The 17,881-nt window shown below is 34.4% G+C and overlaps 1 protein-coding gene across 1 annotated transcript in view; it reads right to left on the bottom strand.

Annotated features, from left to right (window-relative positions):
- Window positions 1-2,899: 2,899 nt before the first annotated feature.
- The window catches only part of BFSP1 (beaded filament structural protein 1), a 54,199-nt gene continuing 39,217 nt past the window's right edge, over window positions 2,900-17,881 (bottom strand). Inside the window, exons 6-8 of the mRNA XM_074287805.1 lie at window positions 11,777-11,997; window positions 6,451-6,536; window positions 2,900-4,231 (exon numbers count right to left, since the gene is read on the bottom strand). Coding sequence (XP_074143906.1) covers window positions 3,303-4,231; window positions 6,451-6,536; window positions 11,777-11,997 — 1,236 coding nt within the window. The 3' untranslated portion in view covers window positions 2,900-3,302. The remainder of the gene's footprint in view (window positions 4,232-6,450; window positions 6,537-11,776; window positions 11,998-17,881) is intronic.

Here is a 17,881-nt window from a genome sequence, read left to right as displayed (position 1 = left end):
GTTGAGACTGAGCATCCACCATCTCTAATGCCAGCTGCCATAGACATCAGGGAATGGACCTTCAGCTTTGTAATAATTGGGTTAGCCAAATCTGGGACATTGTAGACACATGCTAAACACTTGTTGACTGACAGATACTTAATATTACTCAACATAATCACCCACAAATAAGTTTTCTCACTGCATATTTTGTTATAGATGTTCCTCTGAGAATTAGCTACAAGTCAAAATGATAATATGGGGCTGGGAACTGGGGGGATGGGGGGCAGAGATCCACTACAAAGTTTGGCCGGCATTCCCCTCAGAGGTCATCCTGAGGAACAATCATCAGGCTTTACCCCAGTTTTATCTCCTTTCAAGAACATGGACAGGGAACCTATTGGGGGAGAGCTGAGTCTGGCTTCATTCAGCATTCAATTCAAATACCGTCTAAACTTCTAAAACCTTATAAGTCATGTATGGTCAAAGAACCCCTGGAAATCTCCCATATCAAGCGTCAAACATGTCTCCTGTTTGCAATATTCCCAAATGAGGCAAGGATCAGATTAAAATGTAATTGGGAAATGATTAACAAAACAAATAAAAATACAATAGAACATAGATAATGTTAATATAAGGGTTTTTTTCCCTAAATTGATATGCAGCCCATAGGGATTCTTGTATACTGTTTAGTGGGCCTGTTTCTATTTGATTTTGGTTCTATTACCCTAGACCATTTCAGGGGATCTATGAGATCAAAACTATTTTTACAATACTACTAAAATGGTTTAATTTCTAACATGGTAAATATAGATATATATAACCCATTAAAACAAAAGTTATTTTAAGATGTTCTCAATAATCGTTAAATGTCAAAGGATTCTGATAGACCAAAAAGTCTGAACTACTGATCTAACCTACTCTTCTCCTTTCACTGAGTTTTTTTAAAGTGGAAAAAAGAGAAGCAGCATGGAAAAAAAAAAAAAACAGGACTAAAATCCTGGTCTCCTAACACCTATGAAATAAAAGAAAAAGTTTCTTAATGTGAGCCTGCTAATATAAAAAGTTGTTTAAAAAATTAAAAAACTAGGAGCAGCTTGGATGGTGCAGTGGGTGTAGCACCCACTGGCCCTGAAGTCAAGAGAACCTGAGTTTAAATGTGACCTCAAACACTTAACACCATATCTGTGACCCTGGGCAAAAAAAATTTTAAAAAATAAATGAAAGATTGGTGAGTCTGTCTTAATTAATCCTAAATTCACTTAGGGCAGCTAGATGGCACCAGAGGACCTGAGTTCAAATTCAGCCTCAGGCACTTAATACTTCCTAGCTGGGTGATCCTGGGCAAGTCACTTAATCCCAATTGTTTTGTCAAACAAACAAATCTATCCATAATGAAGGCAATTTGTTAATACAAAATACAGTATAGATGCATTTCATCCTAAGGCAGACTTAGACCAAGAAATTAAAGCATATTCATTCAACATAAAAATAGTCTTACTTTCCAAAAACATATCCCCTTATTTTCTTTAAGAATGTCAGTCTACACAGCACTGCTGGCACTGAAAATCCTTTTAATGAAAAAGAATGGATTACGTTTCCCCTGGTACTTCAGCTGCAGCAAAGTGATTCTATGCCTTCTAATGATTTTTTTGCTGATCATACATCATAGTTATAAGGATTCTGGGCTTCTATTTGAGCTCCCAGAAACATTTTCCATCACTCTGACATAGGCTATTAGATTATAAATATTTCACTACTGTATAAGTGAGTGGGTTAATTACTCCTCCCTTTAAAAGAATTTTTTTTATTTTCTGATATCAAAATCCCAAATTAATTTAGAACAAGATTTTTTAAAAGTCCCACAGAGAAAATTAATTGCTGTTAGCATTCTTTTTGTTGTACATGATAGTGAAACAATAGAATATAATGTATGACCTTGTCAGTTCCTTTAGCTAAATGCAATTGTCTTGTCAGCTGCTAATTATTTTTAGCTAAAGTAATAATCCGTTTAAGAACATTTACTCAGTTTTATTATACATTCTGGATTTTTTAAGGGAAGCTTGCAAATGTTAATAGTGAAGACTTGATTTCATACTGTGAATATAAAAATTGAACTTTAGAACAAAACAAGGAACTGTAGAACAATCAGAAATGACAGGTGCATGTATTTAAACCCAGAAGGTAGGCCATCAAGCCTGAGCCCCTCATCCTAAGAAAACAGGTCCCAAAAGATTAAGTTGCTTGCCAAAATCATTAATGATTCTGAGAAATTTGCCTTGCTTTTTCATAAAGTCCTTCTTTGTCCTCTACATTTTTATTTAATTCAAATTCAATTCGGGCATTTATTAAGCACCTGATACATGCATGGTACTGAGATATGTTTGAGGAGGCAAAGAAAAAATAGCAGTCTCTTCCTTCACAGAGCTCACATTAGTGATGGGGCTGGTTATTCATTCATGTCTGACTCTTCATAACCTCTTTTAGGGTTTTCCTGGCTAAGGTCCTAGAGTGGTTTGCTATTACTTCTCCATCTCATTTGACATATGAGGAAACAGTTAAATGACTTGATCAAGGTCACACATCTAAAAACAGATTTAGATTCAGGAAAATGAATCTAACTGGCTCCAGATCCAGCACTCTATGCACTATAGCACCACCCAGCAGTCCCCAGCTTACATTCATTCTGCTATAAATTACCAATTACATGGGGTACATAGTGCATTGAGAATATTTGAGTTATTTATCCTCTGCGTTTAATTTATGAGAAATTTCCAAATATGTTACGAAAATATGAAGCAATTTTCCCAGTGTCTCAAAAGCCTCCCAACAAAATGCCCAATTCATATAATGATCAGTTGAAGGCTTGTAAATCTTAATTTCATGTTTAAGTGAAAACACATCTACCACAAATACATTCTGGAGGTTATAATGCTTTTATTGAATGCAAAAGAGCCAAATGATGAAAGCTAACATTTTTTTCAATCTGGAAACCAGACAATGATAATTACTGAAATATAATACTTGAAACAATCATGCTAAAGAGGACAGTAACTTCGTTGAATAGATGTAAAAATATTTATGTCCCATTTCTTGTAAGTATGGAAAATTTATATTCACCAAGGCCACTATAAATTGCTAAGGCAATTACTCAAAGAAAGAGAACATTTTAATTTTAGGATTAAAGCTCCTTTAGGGACTAGAGATGTATCAGCTGTCATCTTGCACAAAATAGAAAAGTCATTACTTCATCATTCACTCTAAAATAAAGTATTTCACTCAAAGATTTTTTGAACATAATTTCTACTTTAAGTTTGAGCCATTTATGAGCTTTTGTCTCCTGGCTTCTTCCTGTTTGTCTTTTCTATCATAGTTTCTACAATCACTGCTGTTTCTTCATAAGTCTGAATTCGGTCAGTAGAAATTTTTTCAATGGATTCTACCACCTCTACCTTCTCGTAGGTCATGGAACTATGAGGGGCTTTCTCCAATAGCCCTTTATCTGCTCCCTCAGGAGTCTTATCTTTCCTGATCTTCTGTGAATGGTCTGCAGAATATCCATTTGGATCACGTATGACTACTGGACAGGGCTTCACAGCCCCCTTCTCCTTGAGAATGTCATCAGTTTTTTCCTCTCCCTTCCTCTGATCTTTGTTTTTGCTTTCATTCTTTCCATCTCCAGAATGTTCATGATTTTTGCATTCATCTCCATGCTCTTCTGGCTCTTCAGTTCCATTTGGGAATGGGGGTTCAGGAAGCCCAGGTGTTGGTTCCACGTCATCACCATCACATATCTGGTCAATAGAAACAACAATCCCACCTTTTGCTGGGATGGATGAAGAACAAAAGTCCGGGTCCACATAGCTGGCATCTCCTGTAACAAGCACATGGCGCCCTTTAGTGTAGAGATCAGAGTGAGGCTCAGCATCTTTGTCACTTCTTACTCTCTCTTTAATAATATTACACATTTTGCCAAAGGCTTTGCTTATTTGTGCACCATCCGGCTCGTCCTCTGGGGCTACTTCTGGTCTTAGGGTTCCTGGTTCTTCAAGTCTCACTTCCAGCTTGGATTGGAACTCATCTTGAAGTTGCACTTGGTCTTTGTCTCCCACATACTTTTTGACTGGCTGGTCCTCTAACCCTTCATCTGATTTGTCTTTAGTTGTAATCTCCTTTTTTCTTGAAGCTTTTTTTGGTAAACCTTTTTGTCTTGGCTTTACTGTTGTAATATCCTGTACAGCCCGAGTGATATCTTAAAAAAAAAAAAAAAAAGTCACTTCCAGTTTGAATGTCAAAACAAAATAAAAATATGCTCCATTTTAAAATAATCTTAAAAAAATATTTCTGGACAAAAATTAAGGGAGTAAATACTTACTATATTTTCCTTTGGATCTAATATTAAGAGATATCTTACTGATATCTACTCAAGAAGTTCTTATCTAGAGTTCATGGAACTTTTTCAAACATTTTTATAACTATATTTCAGTATAATTTGTTGCTTTTGTAACCCTATGTATTCTATTTTATGCATTTAAAAACATTCTGAGAAGGTATCAGACAGCCACTGGAGTCCATGATACAAAAAAAGGTTCAGAATCCTTAATTTAATCCGAACCCTTCATTTTACAGATGGGAAACTGAGATCCAAGGAAGTAAAATGATTTAATTCCAAATTTCACAACTAGTAATTAGTAAAATAAGAGTATGAATCCAGATCCTCTGATTTCAATGCTATGAAATTATAATGTTGTAAGGCATAGTAAGGGTACATTGTCTTTAGCATATATTTTAAAGTATAGTTATTTTTCTAATTAGAAAATATGTCAATTTTGTTATCAAAACTTTAGGCCTTATTGATTTGTACATATAACATTGCATTAATGTACCCATTTATTTTAAATATTAGTAAAAATAAGTAGACATACTAAAAAAAAGTTATATTTCTGCAATTTCCATAGAATTGTTATTTTTTTTAAGTTAGGATTATACTTTAGGTAAATGGGTAATTTCCCTGGGAGCAAAGTGCTGCTTATTTACTTTTTGAAGGTATATGGGGGGGCAGCTAGGTGGCACAGTGGATAGAGCACCAGCCTTGAATTCAGAAGGACCCGAGTTCAAATGTGGTCTCAGACACTTAGCATTTCCTAGCTGTGTGACCCTGGGCAAGTCACTTAACCCCAGCCTCAGGAGGAAAAAAAAAAAAAGAAGGTATATGAACTCAGGCACAAGGGTACCATCTAGAAAATTACATGGATTGTCTTCAGTCTCAAAAACAGTGCTATTGGAAATGTTGCTATACATTTCTGCAAGCAGAATTTAAAAATCCAAGTAATCCACAACAATATTTCACTGAGTTGGATATAGGGACATTATGGTACTTTGCAACTATAACTTCTCCTTTTCCATTAGGGAGTTGAAGTTTCATCACCTGGTACAATTGGTAACATGCTTCCACCTACAAGATAGATCTGTAAAGTAACCTAATGAGAAAGAGGATTATGGCTTATATGTGACCAAAATCAATTTCCACAGTGATTACATCTTCTCCCTTGAGGTGCTGCTCAAAGTTAATCTCTGTTATTAATTTGCTACATGTCATCTAATTAAAAGTTTTTTTCCCCACCATTCCTTTTTTAGCATGTCTTTAAAAAAGGTGGGAAGTAGGGCAGGGAAGAAAACTCTAAAATTATATTAAATAGGAAGAAAGTTATAGTAACCAGTGAAGTTGCTGCCATTTCATTCCAAACAGTCATATGATTTCTAGAGACATAAATCCTTCAGAACTCACTGAAGCCTTCATTGAAAAACACTGAAAGAAAAACCCTACTGTAAGATATTATCAACATTACCATTTCTCTTTCCTTCTAAAATGCTCTATTCATTCAAACCCTAGGTGGTTTGATTTCTGATTGTGCATCCATATTCTGCACGGAACTGTTTTGGTTTGTGTCTGTAGTGTTTTAAGTAAAATGTCCTATTATTTAGTGCTACAGACATCCTCATTACTGCCATTCTAAGCAGATTCATCATTGAGAAGCATCACCAAGAAGCAAAATAATGTCATTTCACCCTTATGGTACGCTCCATTAAATCATACCAATAAAACAAAATTGTCTTTTGTGAGATAGGCCAGGTTTGCAAGCAAATCCTATTTCTACTTCATTTTGAAATAAGATAAAACACTGAAACTATATATTTCCCTTAGCATCTTAAATTAAATGGTTCTTGGTATAATCTGCCTCTCATTCAGAACAACATCTGGGCTCTTCTCAGTATAGATTACAGTCATTTATTTAGCACCCACTGCGTACTGAATGAGCAATACTCATATCTAACATATTCCTTTAGTGATAAAATTTTAAAGGAGGAATGAAAGGACATGCAGACAGAAGAATGAAACAAGTTTTCTCTTCACTTCCCTAAAGATGAAAGCTTTTGGTTTTAATGGAGAGGAAGGCAGAGGAATATTACCTTTTCTGCTGGAAGGTAGATTGTAAGAAGCTTGGTAGCTCTGAGTAAAAAGTGTGATCGGTGTTCCCACTATTGCAGAATTAAGCCTAACAAAGACAAATAGAAGGAATGTTATTTCTTCAATCAGTAACAATTAAAAAATATTGACTATAAGCAAAATAAAGATCTATATATAAAATTGATCATGTTACTGACAATTTCAAATAGATATTTGATTTAATAATAATAATTATAATACATATGTATAATTATACAAAGATTATAATCCATCTATTATATATATATTATTTATATATAATTTAGTAGGTAAAATTTAGAAAGTTACCTGAAACTGGGTGAGATGAAAAGATATGCCTAGACTGTCAATGTGAAAACTAACACTTAAGCATAGGCCTTCGTAATTGTGGAATTTGCCCTACAAGGCTGCCTTGCATAATACTAGAAGTCAGGATTGAAAGAGAGAGCCCTCCCCTCTGCTCCCATTCCATAAGATAGAGTCCAGGGCAGAAAAAAGAACCTCCAATGGCGTTGGACAGGTACCACGCCCCCTTACTGATGATATCTATCTTGCAGAAAGATCACTATGAATTTTCCACTCAAAGAATAATGACCAAGGCTGAAAACATTAATTTCTCAGTATCACTAGTTCCTGACCCATCCTCATAAAAATCTGTCACTCTACTAGCATTTATTAAGCATCTAATGTGATTACTGATAAAGCACTGAAAACACAAAGTAAGGAAGGAAAAAACCGGATTCCTTATTTCAAGATTCCACAAATTAATAGGAGAGAAAACATGCAAGTTACTATGCATAAATGAGATGTGCAAAATTGGAAGTGGTCTCAAGAGGCTATAAGATTAATTAAGGAAGACTGGGAAAGGCCTCTTAAAGAAGGTGGGACTTTTTGTTGGAATTCAGAGAAGCCATGATATCTCCATGTTCTATGATGTTCATCATAGACAGTTCCAGCCATTAAGGACAGTGAATATGTGGAGTAGGAGATGGAATGGCCTGTTCCAGGTACAACTAGGAAGAAGAGATCATTGGATTGTACAGGAGGTAGAGGAGAGAAAGATGTAGGAAGTAACCAGATTGTAAAGGACTCCACAAACCAGAAAGTTTTATATTTGATCTAGCAGGTAATAAGGAGCTGGTGAAGTTGATTGACTATAGGGATAGCAGTCAGATCCATGCAACTGGGACATGAACTGAATGGGGGTGGATTGGAGTAGGGGAGACCAGTCAGGGAGACCAAACAGCAATAATCAAAACATGCGGTGATGAGCACCAGGACCAGGATGTCCTCAGGACCAATGTCAAAGGAAAGAACAGGGCATATGTAAAAAATAGTGTGAGGGTAGAAATGTTCTGACAACTGGTTCTGAGGTGACAGAGGGTGAAGAATTGAGGAAACTCTTGTAAATAAGAAACAAAAAGACAGGAAAAGGCAATTAAAAAGTTGAGGTCCAGTATCAGGCTTGCCTAGTTAAGCACATGATTCTCCACTGTCATACCTGCCATGAGTACAGATCTCTTTTCCTCCAACGGGAATCCCAGGTAGAAAATGCACCAGATAAGGGTCCCCAAAAACATAAAGGTATGGAAAAGGGTTTGCCTTTCAAGATAAGAGTCTGCCCCACACCTCTACTCTCAGTCACCCATCAGCAAAAGGTAGTTCCAGTCAGTGAAAAAGATCCATGAATCATGGAAAGTAGACAAAATTATCAGAAACTCTCCTGATCCATTTCCCATTACATATACATGTTCTATTATATCAAGTAGCCATTGTTTGTATCTCTCTACTATGTATTATACTTTCTGAATATTAAGAAGTTATAAATCTTCAGGTTTAGACATAAAAGTTAATCATGAGCTGTATTTTAATAGACGATAGAAATTCCCTGATAAGAGGCTCCTAATATCATAATTATTAACAATGTGTGACCTCTTCACATGGGGATTGTGCGGGCATTTAATAACAGATGAAGATTCAATCAGAGCAATAGTTTTGGACAAAGGTCCCGCAGAAAACTATGTGACTAGACTGAGGAAGTAGTTTACTGTTGTTTACAATATGGACCTTCTTTATTTAAAGCTGATATCTCCCTTTAAATGTAACAACTCCTGCCACATCCTCAAATATGGCATAAAGCTTAACATGCAAGGGATGCAATGTTCCCTCCTTCTTTCAAAAACAAGTGAGGATCAGGGAATACAAAGTACAGCAAGGAGTACAGTGATTTTTTAAAAATGCTCAGCTAGACAAGCAGTAGTGGAATATATAGGAAAGATATTCACAAGATTTCTTACTTTATATTCTTAGGACTAGGTCAGAGAATACATCTCTGAGACAGAGCAACAATCTAGTCATATCTCACACACACACACACACACACACACACACACACACACACACACACACAGTTTCTGTATTCTCAACTGCTGTTTAAAAGGCCACAAGAGAGCTAATTCCAGGTTGTGTTAGAAACAACCCAGTTTAGAGATTGTTATAGAATGCTTGTAATAACATATGTAAAGAACTTTGAAAACTTTAAGTCCAATATAAAAATGAACAGTATGTGTGTATATGTGTGGGTATTTGTATGTGTTGGTATGTGTATAACAAATGTACATAAACCTGGACCTGAAAGAGTTAACTGTTCAAACACCAAAATTTATATATTTATATTTATAAATCAGAAAACTGAGGCTTACATTAAGAAGCTCAGCGCCAAATGCACCGAGGTGAGAGAAGCCTGTTTTTTGTTGGTTTGAGCAAGTTAAATAATTGCCCCAGGTGACTCAAATAGTAAGTGGTTAAACCAAGTCTTAAAGCTTTATGCTCCAACTGCAGATAGGACATTCTTTTCCCTGCATTTAAATTGATTCTCTGTCAGAAAGGCTTCTCAGCATCACATTTCCTGAGAGAAAGCATCCAGGTATCTTCCCAGACTAGAACAGTAAGCCAGCTCCTGGGACTGGTCCATATCCAATCCTAACTGTGTCCTATAGAATATCATTAGTCTGTGATATTCCCCTTAGTGCCTTGAGGTACCATACATCATGAGAATTTTCTCGACCTTCTGAGAAGAGATAGTCCAACCCTGAAACCACCAGCTTCCTTTGATCTAGAGTTTTTGCTAATGATTTTTTTTGGCTTACAGCTAACTAGTGAAGTTCTGCCCACCTCCCAAAAGAACCGAGCCATCTTCCAAGTACATTAAGTTTAAGCCTGATGAGGCAAAAGTTCTTAAAAAAAAGCAGTGCATATTTCAAGTTCAACTGAAATGTAAATTTTTACCTGTGCTACTCTATTTGCTTGCCCCTTCTCTTCCCCCCTCCCATCAAAAATACCACATCTGGAATTATTCTATTTTTTCCTGAGACAATTGGCATTAAATGACTTGCCCAGGGTCACACAGCCAGGAAGTGAACTCAAGTCCTCCTGACTTCAGGACTGGTGCTCTATTCACTGTGTCACTTAACCTGCCTCTTCAAAAAAAGCTGTAATGTCATTAATCTAGATATTCTCTCCACAAATATAGTTTATAACCCCTCCACACGATATTATAATTCATTTTATAGCAATGAGCTTCTCTGAACTTAATTAGGAGGTTCTTGTACAACAGTTCATCATTGAGCCCATGTTTCAAATCTTTCCCAATTGATAAGTCCTAAGAAAGCTTGTACTCTAGACTAAAGCATACTTTTTTAAAACTTTATTTTTTTTAAGGTTTTGGGGGGGAGGAGAGGAGGGAAGAAATCTATGTTTTCTTTTGCAACATGACTTTTATGGAAATGTTGTTCATAACTTTACTTAAAATATAAAACTTGAAGCAACTAGATGGCACAGTGGTTAGAACACTGGCCCTGAAGTCAGGAGGACTTGAATTCAAATTCAGCTTTAGATACTTAATACCTAATAGCTATATGACCCTGGGCAAGTCACTTAACTGCAATTACCTCAGCAAAAAAAAAAAAATAATAATAATAATAATAATATATACATATATATATAATTTACAATAGGTGGGGAGAAAGAAAGAATCTGAATTTCAAAGTTTTAAAAACAAATATAAAAATTGTTTTACATGTAACTGGAAAAATTATATGTATAAATATATATAAATAGAAAAAAAACTATATAAACAATTTTTTTAAAAATCAATGGACATAGTCCCCAAAACTGCTGCCACAATGAATAATCAGAGTAGGATATTGAATGAAGGATCTGGAGCCAAGAATACTTTTCAATAACCAACACTGACAGACTATTTAACTGCAGATTATGCTTTGTGATAAGTGAGCTGAAATTTAAGGTCATATTTGGACAAGAACATGGCAAAAGGGAAGTACATTAATAAGTCTCCCAAATGAATATAACCATTTTGGAAAGCAGCTTGAATTTTTTCAAATAAAGAGATAAAAAAATCCATACTTCTAACCAGAGATTCTTCTACTAGCTTTATATCCTAAAGAGGCTACTGATAAGAAAGTCCCCATATCCATCAAAATATTGGTAGCATTTTTTTTGAGATAGCAAAGAATTGTAAACTAAGTGGATGCTGATCAGTTGAGGGGGGAGGGAATGTCTAAACAAATTATGACAAATTCATGTAATGATATATTACTATGCTATAAGAAATGACATAATAAAAACACAAAAACATGGAAAGATTTCTATAAACTAATATAGAGTGAAGTTTCCAGATCCAAAGAAACAATATAAACAATAGCTACAAAAATGGAAAGAATCACCCAAACAACCCAAAGTGAATGTTGCAAAATTAGAAAGAACAAACTTCAAAGAAATATGAAAAGACACCCCAGCCCACACTTTTATAGAGGAAGTACATGGCTATGTAGTATATAGCACATATTTTTAAACTTTTTTCTATTTATTGATCATTTTTGCTGGTTTCTTTTATCTTTCTTTTTTATTTAGAAATAGTATTTCTTAAAAGAAATGGCTCTCTCTGAGAAGGAGAAAGATACTGGGAAAATCTTTGGTGATTTAAAAAATCAATTTAAAGTGTTATTTGAAAAAAAAAACAAAAAGTAAGTTCCTCAAATAATAAAGGATTCTCCACCTACAGAAAGACAACTAACTCCTAATAAACAGTCTCTTATCAGGCTATCTTTATAGACCAGACTTTTTAAAAATACACATTTTAAAGCACAATTTTAAAAGTTAATCTTACTCTCTCTTCAGAGATTTGACTAATCATCTCCTCCTGTAAGAGACACAGTTCTCCCAAAACAATGGGCTCCCAGGATTATGAAAAATGAAAAGCTCCTTTTCCATGGCCTAGGATCACAATACCTGTTATCTTCATTCTCAATGATGCGTTTGTACCGCTCCAATTCATTTTCCAGCGATTGCTGGTATATTGCCAACTGGCGGCAATCATTTGTATACTTTTCCAATACTCTTTCTGCATCTTCAATCTCTTTCCTCAGAGTTTCAATCTGGTCGTTGTAAAGTTGAATCTCATCATCGTAATTCTCTTGGGTGTTTTTAATAGTTTGCTCCAGTGTCACAGTCTGTTGAACGAAGATATAAACATAGAGAGAATTCGTTTTTACCATGTTCACTAACACTTTTTTTCATGAGCAAATCCAGGCTTAGAAAAAAATATATTACATATATATATAGATATAGATATACATATACATATACATACACATATATACACATTGTATATGTGTGTACATATATGTGTGTACATATGTATGTATGTATATGAACATATATATGTATGTGTGTATTGTGTTTCTGTGTATATATACATACATGTGAATATAATTCAAAACATCTATCCCAGCTTTCTTTTTGACAACCATTCTGCTGATACACACTTCTAAGAATGATCTCCTGAGATCAATGATACACTGGGTAATTTAATATATTTAGGTTTGAACAGCACTTGCCCTGAGACTATACTATCCTGACTGCTGAGTGCTTGAGCACAAATTGACATAGACCACTCATCTTCTTGCCATTTTGCTCTGCCACTCTACATACACCTTTCCCCTCAATTCCCTATCCTTCCTTCCTATCCCTAATACACACCTTTTGTCCTAGAAATCCTAATCAAATCAATATTACTATTGTTAACTGACTCATCAATCAACTTCCCTATAGCTCCATTCACCCTCCTTGTGATATATAAGATCAAAATGCTTCAATATTCTTTTATATGTTATCTCTCTATATAAGAATGTAAATTTATTGAAAGTAAGGATGTCTCATATTTGAATGCCTATTGCCAATGCTTAACACAGTACTTGGCACATAATAAGTATTTAAATGCTTTTTCATTCATTTTTTCAAACATTTGGGATTTTGTCAATATGGGTAACCAATCCGTCCCCTAATAGAGATCATAATTCTTCCAAGGCTCTTTGAACTCAGCTAGAATAACTTTAGATAACAAACAAATGAAAAAAGCATAAGTGCTTCTATATTTTGACTTCTAGTTTAGTAAAACCTTACCGATCTTTGCTGACATATTATTTGAGAACTCAGAACCATTTCTAGGCCCCAGTGATTCTGTGTGTATGTGTGTATTATATATTATGTAATTATATTATATGCTATATATTATATTGTACATTATTTGTATTATGACTTACATATTTATATGTGATATGTAGATATAGTTATATCTTTCTACTAAATTAGAAAAAAGTCATATATAGGACCAGTTATGTTTTTTGTTTGATATATATGTATAACAATACATATTTGTGAGTGTGTTTATAGTCATGTGTACTCAAATATTTGGAGGTATATCTATACACACATATATATACATATATACAGATATGTTTTTATGAAAAATGATGGTTAACAAGAAATACTACCATTTTTGATCCCATAAATAAAGAAAAAGTTTAAATACATATGAATATATTATAAAGCTGCATATATGCATACAAATTGTCTATTAAGTTAGGCCTAGATAAATTAAATAAAAAAACACTTTAAAATATCAAAATAATGGAAATTAAAATATTTTAGGACCAGATTAATTAAATGTAAATCTGATTTCTAAAGAAAGCCAGAAGAATAATAGCGTATATATGTGCTAAATATTCATATGATTTTTCTATTGAAATAATGAGAAAAATGTCTTTTTTTTTCCCCTTTATCCAAAAGTTGCAATAGGAGTTTTCCATTTTCTCCTGACTTCTGCTAAGTAGAATTGCATGTGTGTTTAAGTCAATTGAAAATGCACAGGTGTGCCTGGGAGCAGAACAATAGCATAAAGAACTTGTCTCACAATCAGAAGACAATCAGAAGCTTGAGTCCCAGAGAGAGCCATAACTAGAAATTGTTGTGCCTAGGGCAAGTATTACAAACTGCACACAGATCAAACCACACAAAGGAGACACACAATTGTGAAGGTTCAAGAGATCAGAAAAACAGAAACTCTAAGACAGTGGAGCAAGGTTCTATGTGAGGAAGGAGAAAAGAGTTGGACAGGGGGAAAATTTACCATTTGGCAAATTTATATTTTAAATATTCTTTCTAATTGGATATGAAGCTCAATTTATCCTCCATATGTCTGCCAACATGACTGTGCTAAAGAGCAGGTCTGACTATGTCATCCCTCTATTCAATAAAATTCTAATAAATTTCTGATATTTCTAAGATCAAATAAAAACTTCTCTTTACAAGCTGTGCATTTCCCCTCTCTCCATACTTCTTGCACCACTTCCTTCCACAAACTCTACCAGCTTTATATTGTCCTTCTTGCTAGTCTTTACATGCAATATTCCATCTCTAATCTCTGTGACATTGCATTAGCTATCTCTCACACCTAGAATTCTTTCCTTGTTCATCTTAACTTCTTAAAATCCCCATCTTCCTTCAAGATTTAGCTTAAGCACCAGCTTCTTCAAGAGGCCCTCCAATCCCCCCCAAATCAGATCAATTCCCCTCTATTTTATTGTGTTGTTGCTGTCCAATCATGTCCAATTCTTCATGACTGCACCCCAATATCATCTGTGAGGTTTTCTTGACAAAGATAGCAGAATGGTTTGTCATTTCTTTCTCCAGTGGATTAAAGTTAACAAAGGCTAAGTATCTTGCACAAAGTAACACAACCAGTCTGAGGAAAAATTTTAACTCAGGTCTTCCTCACTTTAGGCCCAGCATTCTATCCACTGAGCCATTTCAATTGTTTTGTAAATACCTTTTATATACCTATAGATGTGTGTGTATATAAATATAATTATATTATATTACTATATATTAAATACCTATGTAGGTATTTATAAATATATTTATATTAAAATACCTATTTATAGGTACATGCCATTTTTCCCATGAGAATATAAGCTCCTGAATATTTGCACTGTTTTGTCTTTCTTTGTAATCCCAAGAATTTTATTACAATGTCTGACATTAAGATTAATAAATATTTACTGACTAATTTTGACACTGCTGAAGATACCAAGAAGATATTATTTGGCCTGGGTGATTGTATGAGTGAATATATCTATTAAGATATTAAGTTATATCAGAGCTATTTAAATATTGTGACCTAGTCAAAAAAATGAACAACAAAAACCTGATCACTCCATCCTAGTTACTGCTCTCATCCCAGTTCTGACTGCAAGCAAATCCCTTTTTCTCTCTAAATTTCATCCCCCCTTTCTGTAAAATGAGTGCAGGGAGTGTAGGAGTTGGGGAGAGGGGGAGAGGAAATTATAATCGTACTAACTACTTAACAAGATTGTAATGGGAAAGGCATTTTTTGGATCTTAAAGCACCAGAGAAAAAAAGAACTATTAATAAATTTATTCACACACACAGTCACCCAGACCAAATAACAGTTACAAACAAGAAAAATTAAGGAGAAAAACTTAATTGACTTTACTACTAACATAGTAGCTACAATCTAAAATGTCTTCATATGAAGAACTAATTAAAATGTTTATTGCCTGGTATAGTTGGGGTATTTATGTCTATGAGGCTGATATTTTGATATTTCAGCCTTTCCCCTCTGTCTCATTTTCTCATTGGCAAACAGATAGAATTCCCGTAGCTTCCATGAAAAATAATTTTGGTCAATATTCATAGCACTGCCTTTGTCTGAAAGAGATGCACACAAGCTCGGATGAGCTCTGGGAAAAAAAGAATCTAACCAAGAAAAATTCTAAATTTCAAACTGAAGTGGGTATATCATGCAAGCTGGATTATCTCATTGCCACTGTAAATGAGTAAATTATAAACTGAGACTTGCAGATGGTAGGGACAAAATGATATAGTAAATTCAGGGATTTATCTGAACTCTCCCAAATTCCCCTCCAAAGAATTATAAAATAACACTTCAATATTAACTCTGAAATGGCTTATCCAATAAAAAAGGGATTAAACAATTTTCCAGCCCTTGAAGGTTGACAGAAAAGGTCTGTCTCACTGGGGTGAGAACAGAGTAGGATCCAGTAAATCAACTGATCGTGCCTCGTTTCCCATTCACCCACAAGCCAGTTCAGACTTTGGGGGTAACTGAATCAGGAGTGGCTCCTTCCAGAGCTCTCAGCCCCATGAGAAAGGGGATGGACATCTGTTCAAAAAAATTTTTTTTGGCTAACACAGTGCAGAACTATTATATTTATCCATATGGGGATCCTAGTCACAGAACTGGGTTGCAATCCCAACGAGAGGAGGGCACTAACACCCTAGAACATGTGGTGACAGGGTAGTGGGGCCCCGGTCACAATACCAGAGCAGAAAAGAGTAGTAGTGGTCACTCACAAATTAGATCACAGGCCAGGAGAGCAGTAACTACCTTTGAATATCATATTATCCTGGAAAAATTGAAAACTTACATGTCCACAGAATGAGCTCTAAAAACAGGAGTACAAAAATCTGAAGCTTGGGAGAGTGCTCCCTCCACACCAGGAGCAAAGTCCAACTTGAATATAAAGTCAAAAGTCAAGAAATAAGCTGGAATATGAGCAAACAATAAAAAAGGAATCTGACCAAAGAAAGTTACTATGGTGACAGGAAAAAGCAAAACACAAACTCAGAGAGGAAAACAATGTCAAAACAGCTACACATGAAGTATCAAAGAAAAATGTGAATTAGTGTCAGACCTAAAAAGAAGATTTTTTTGGAAGAGATTTTTAAAAAGATTGTAAAAATCAAATAGTGGAAAAGTTGGGGAAAGAAATGAGAGTAATGAAAAAGAATATGAAAAAGGAGTCAATGGTTTGATAAAGGAAGCACAAAAAAAAAAAAAAAAAAAACCAGAAGACATACAAAAATTCACTGAAGAAAGTAATTCCCCAAAAAAATGATTGGTCAAATGGAAAAGGAAGTAAAAAAAGCACACTGAAGGAAAGCATTCCTTAAAAACTAAAATTGGGCAAGCAGAAGTAAATTACTCCATGAGACATCAAGAAATAATAAAACAAAATCAAGAGAATGAAAAGAGAAGAAAATATGAAATATCTCATTGGAAAAACAATTTATCTAGAAAACAAATCAAGGAATGATAATTTTAAAATTATTGGATTACTTGAAAATCGTGATCAAAAAAAGAGTGATTTAAGACAATTCCAAGACTCACGTTAGAAAATGCTAATTACATTCAGTGAAAGAAGTAGAGGCCAAATAAGCATACTATTTATATTTTGTTGTTGTTGTTGGTTTACTCATGATTTTTCTCTGTAGTTCTGATTCTTCTTTCACAACATGACTAATGTGGAAATATGTTTAAAATGACTGTACATGAATAACCTATATCATCTTGGCGAAGGGGGAAGGAAGGTAGGAAAGGTGAGAAAAACGGAAATCAAGGTCTTATAAAGGTAAATGTTGAAAACTAACAAATTTCTTTTTAAAAATGGTAGTCATGATGCTGTCAGAAAAAAAAAGATGGAAAGAATTATATGAATTGGCGCAAAGTGAAACAAGTAGAACCAGAAGAACACAGTAATAGCAATATTGTATAATGATCTACTGTGAATAACTTACCTATTTTCATTAATAAAATGATTCAAAACAATTCGGTTGGATTTATGATGAAAGGTGCTATCCATCTCTAGAGAACTTTTTATGTATGAAAGCATTTTTCTTAAAGCTTTTATTGTCTATGTTTTCATTCACAGAATGACTTACATGGAAAAGTTTTGCCTGGCTATACATGTATAACGTGTCAAATTGCCTTCTCAATCAGAAAGGGAGAGGGAGAGAATTTGGAATTCAAAATTTGGAAGAAAAAGAACATTAAAATTGTTTTTACATGTAATTGGGGAAAATAAAATATTATGTAAGATATAAAAGAAATTCAAAAAAAGGAAGAGCCTAGACATCATCTTTTGAGAAATTATTAAAGAAAACTCTCCTGATATCCTAGAGCCAGAAAGTAAAATAGAAAATTAAACAATTTATCAATTACATTCTGAAATA

The sequence above is a fragment of the Sminthopsis crassicaudata genome, chromosome 2, assembly GCF_048593235.1.
Source record: "Sminthopsis crassicaudata isolate SCR6 chromosome 2, ASM4859323v1, whole genome shotgun sequence".
Lineage (NCBI taxonomy): Eukaryota > Metazoa > Chordata > Mammalia > Dasyuromorphia > Dasyuridae > Sminthopsis > Sminthopsis crassicaudata.
This window is presented reverse-complemented; position numbering and strand designations above follow the sequence as displayed.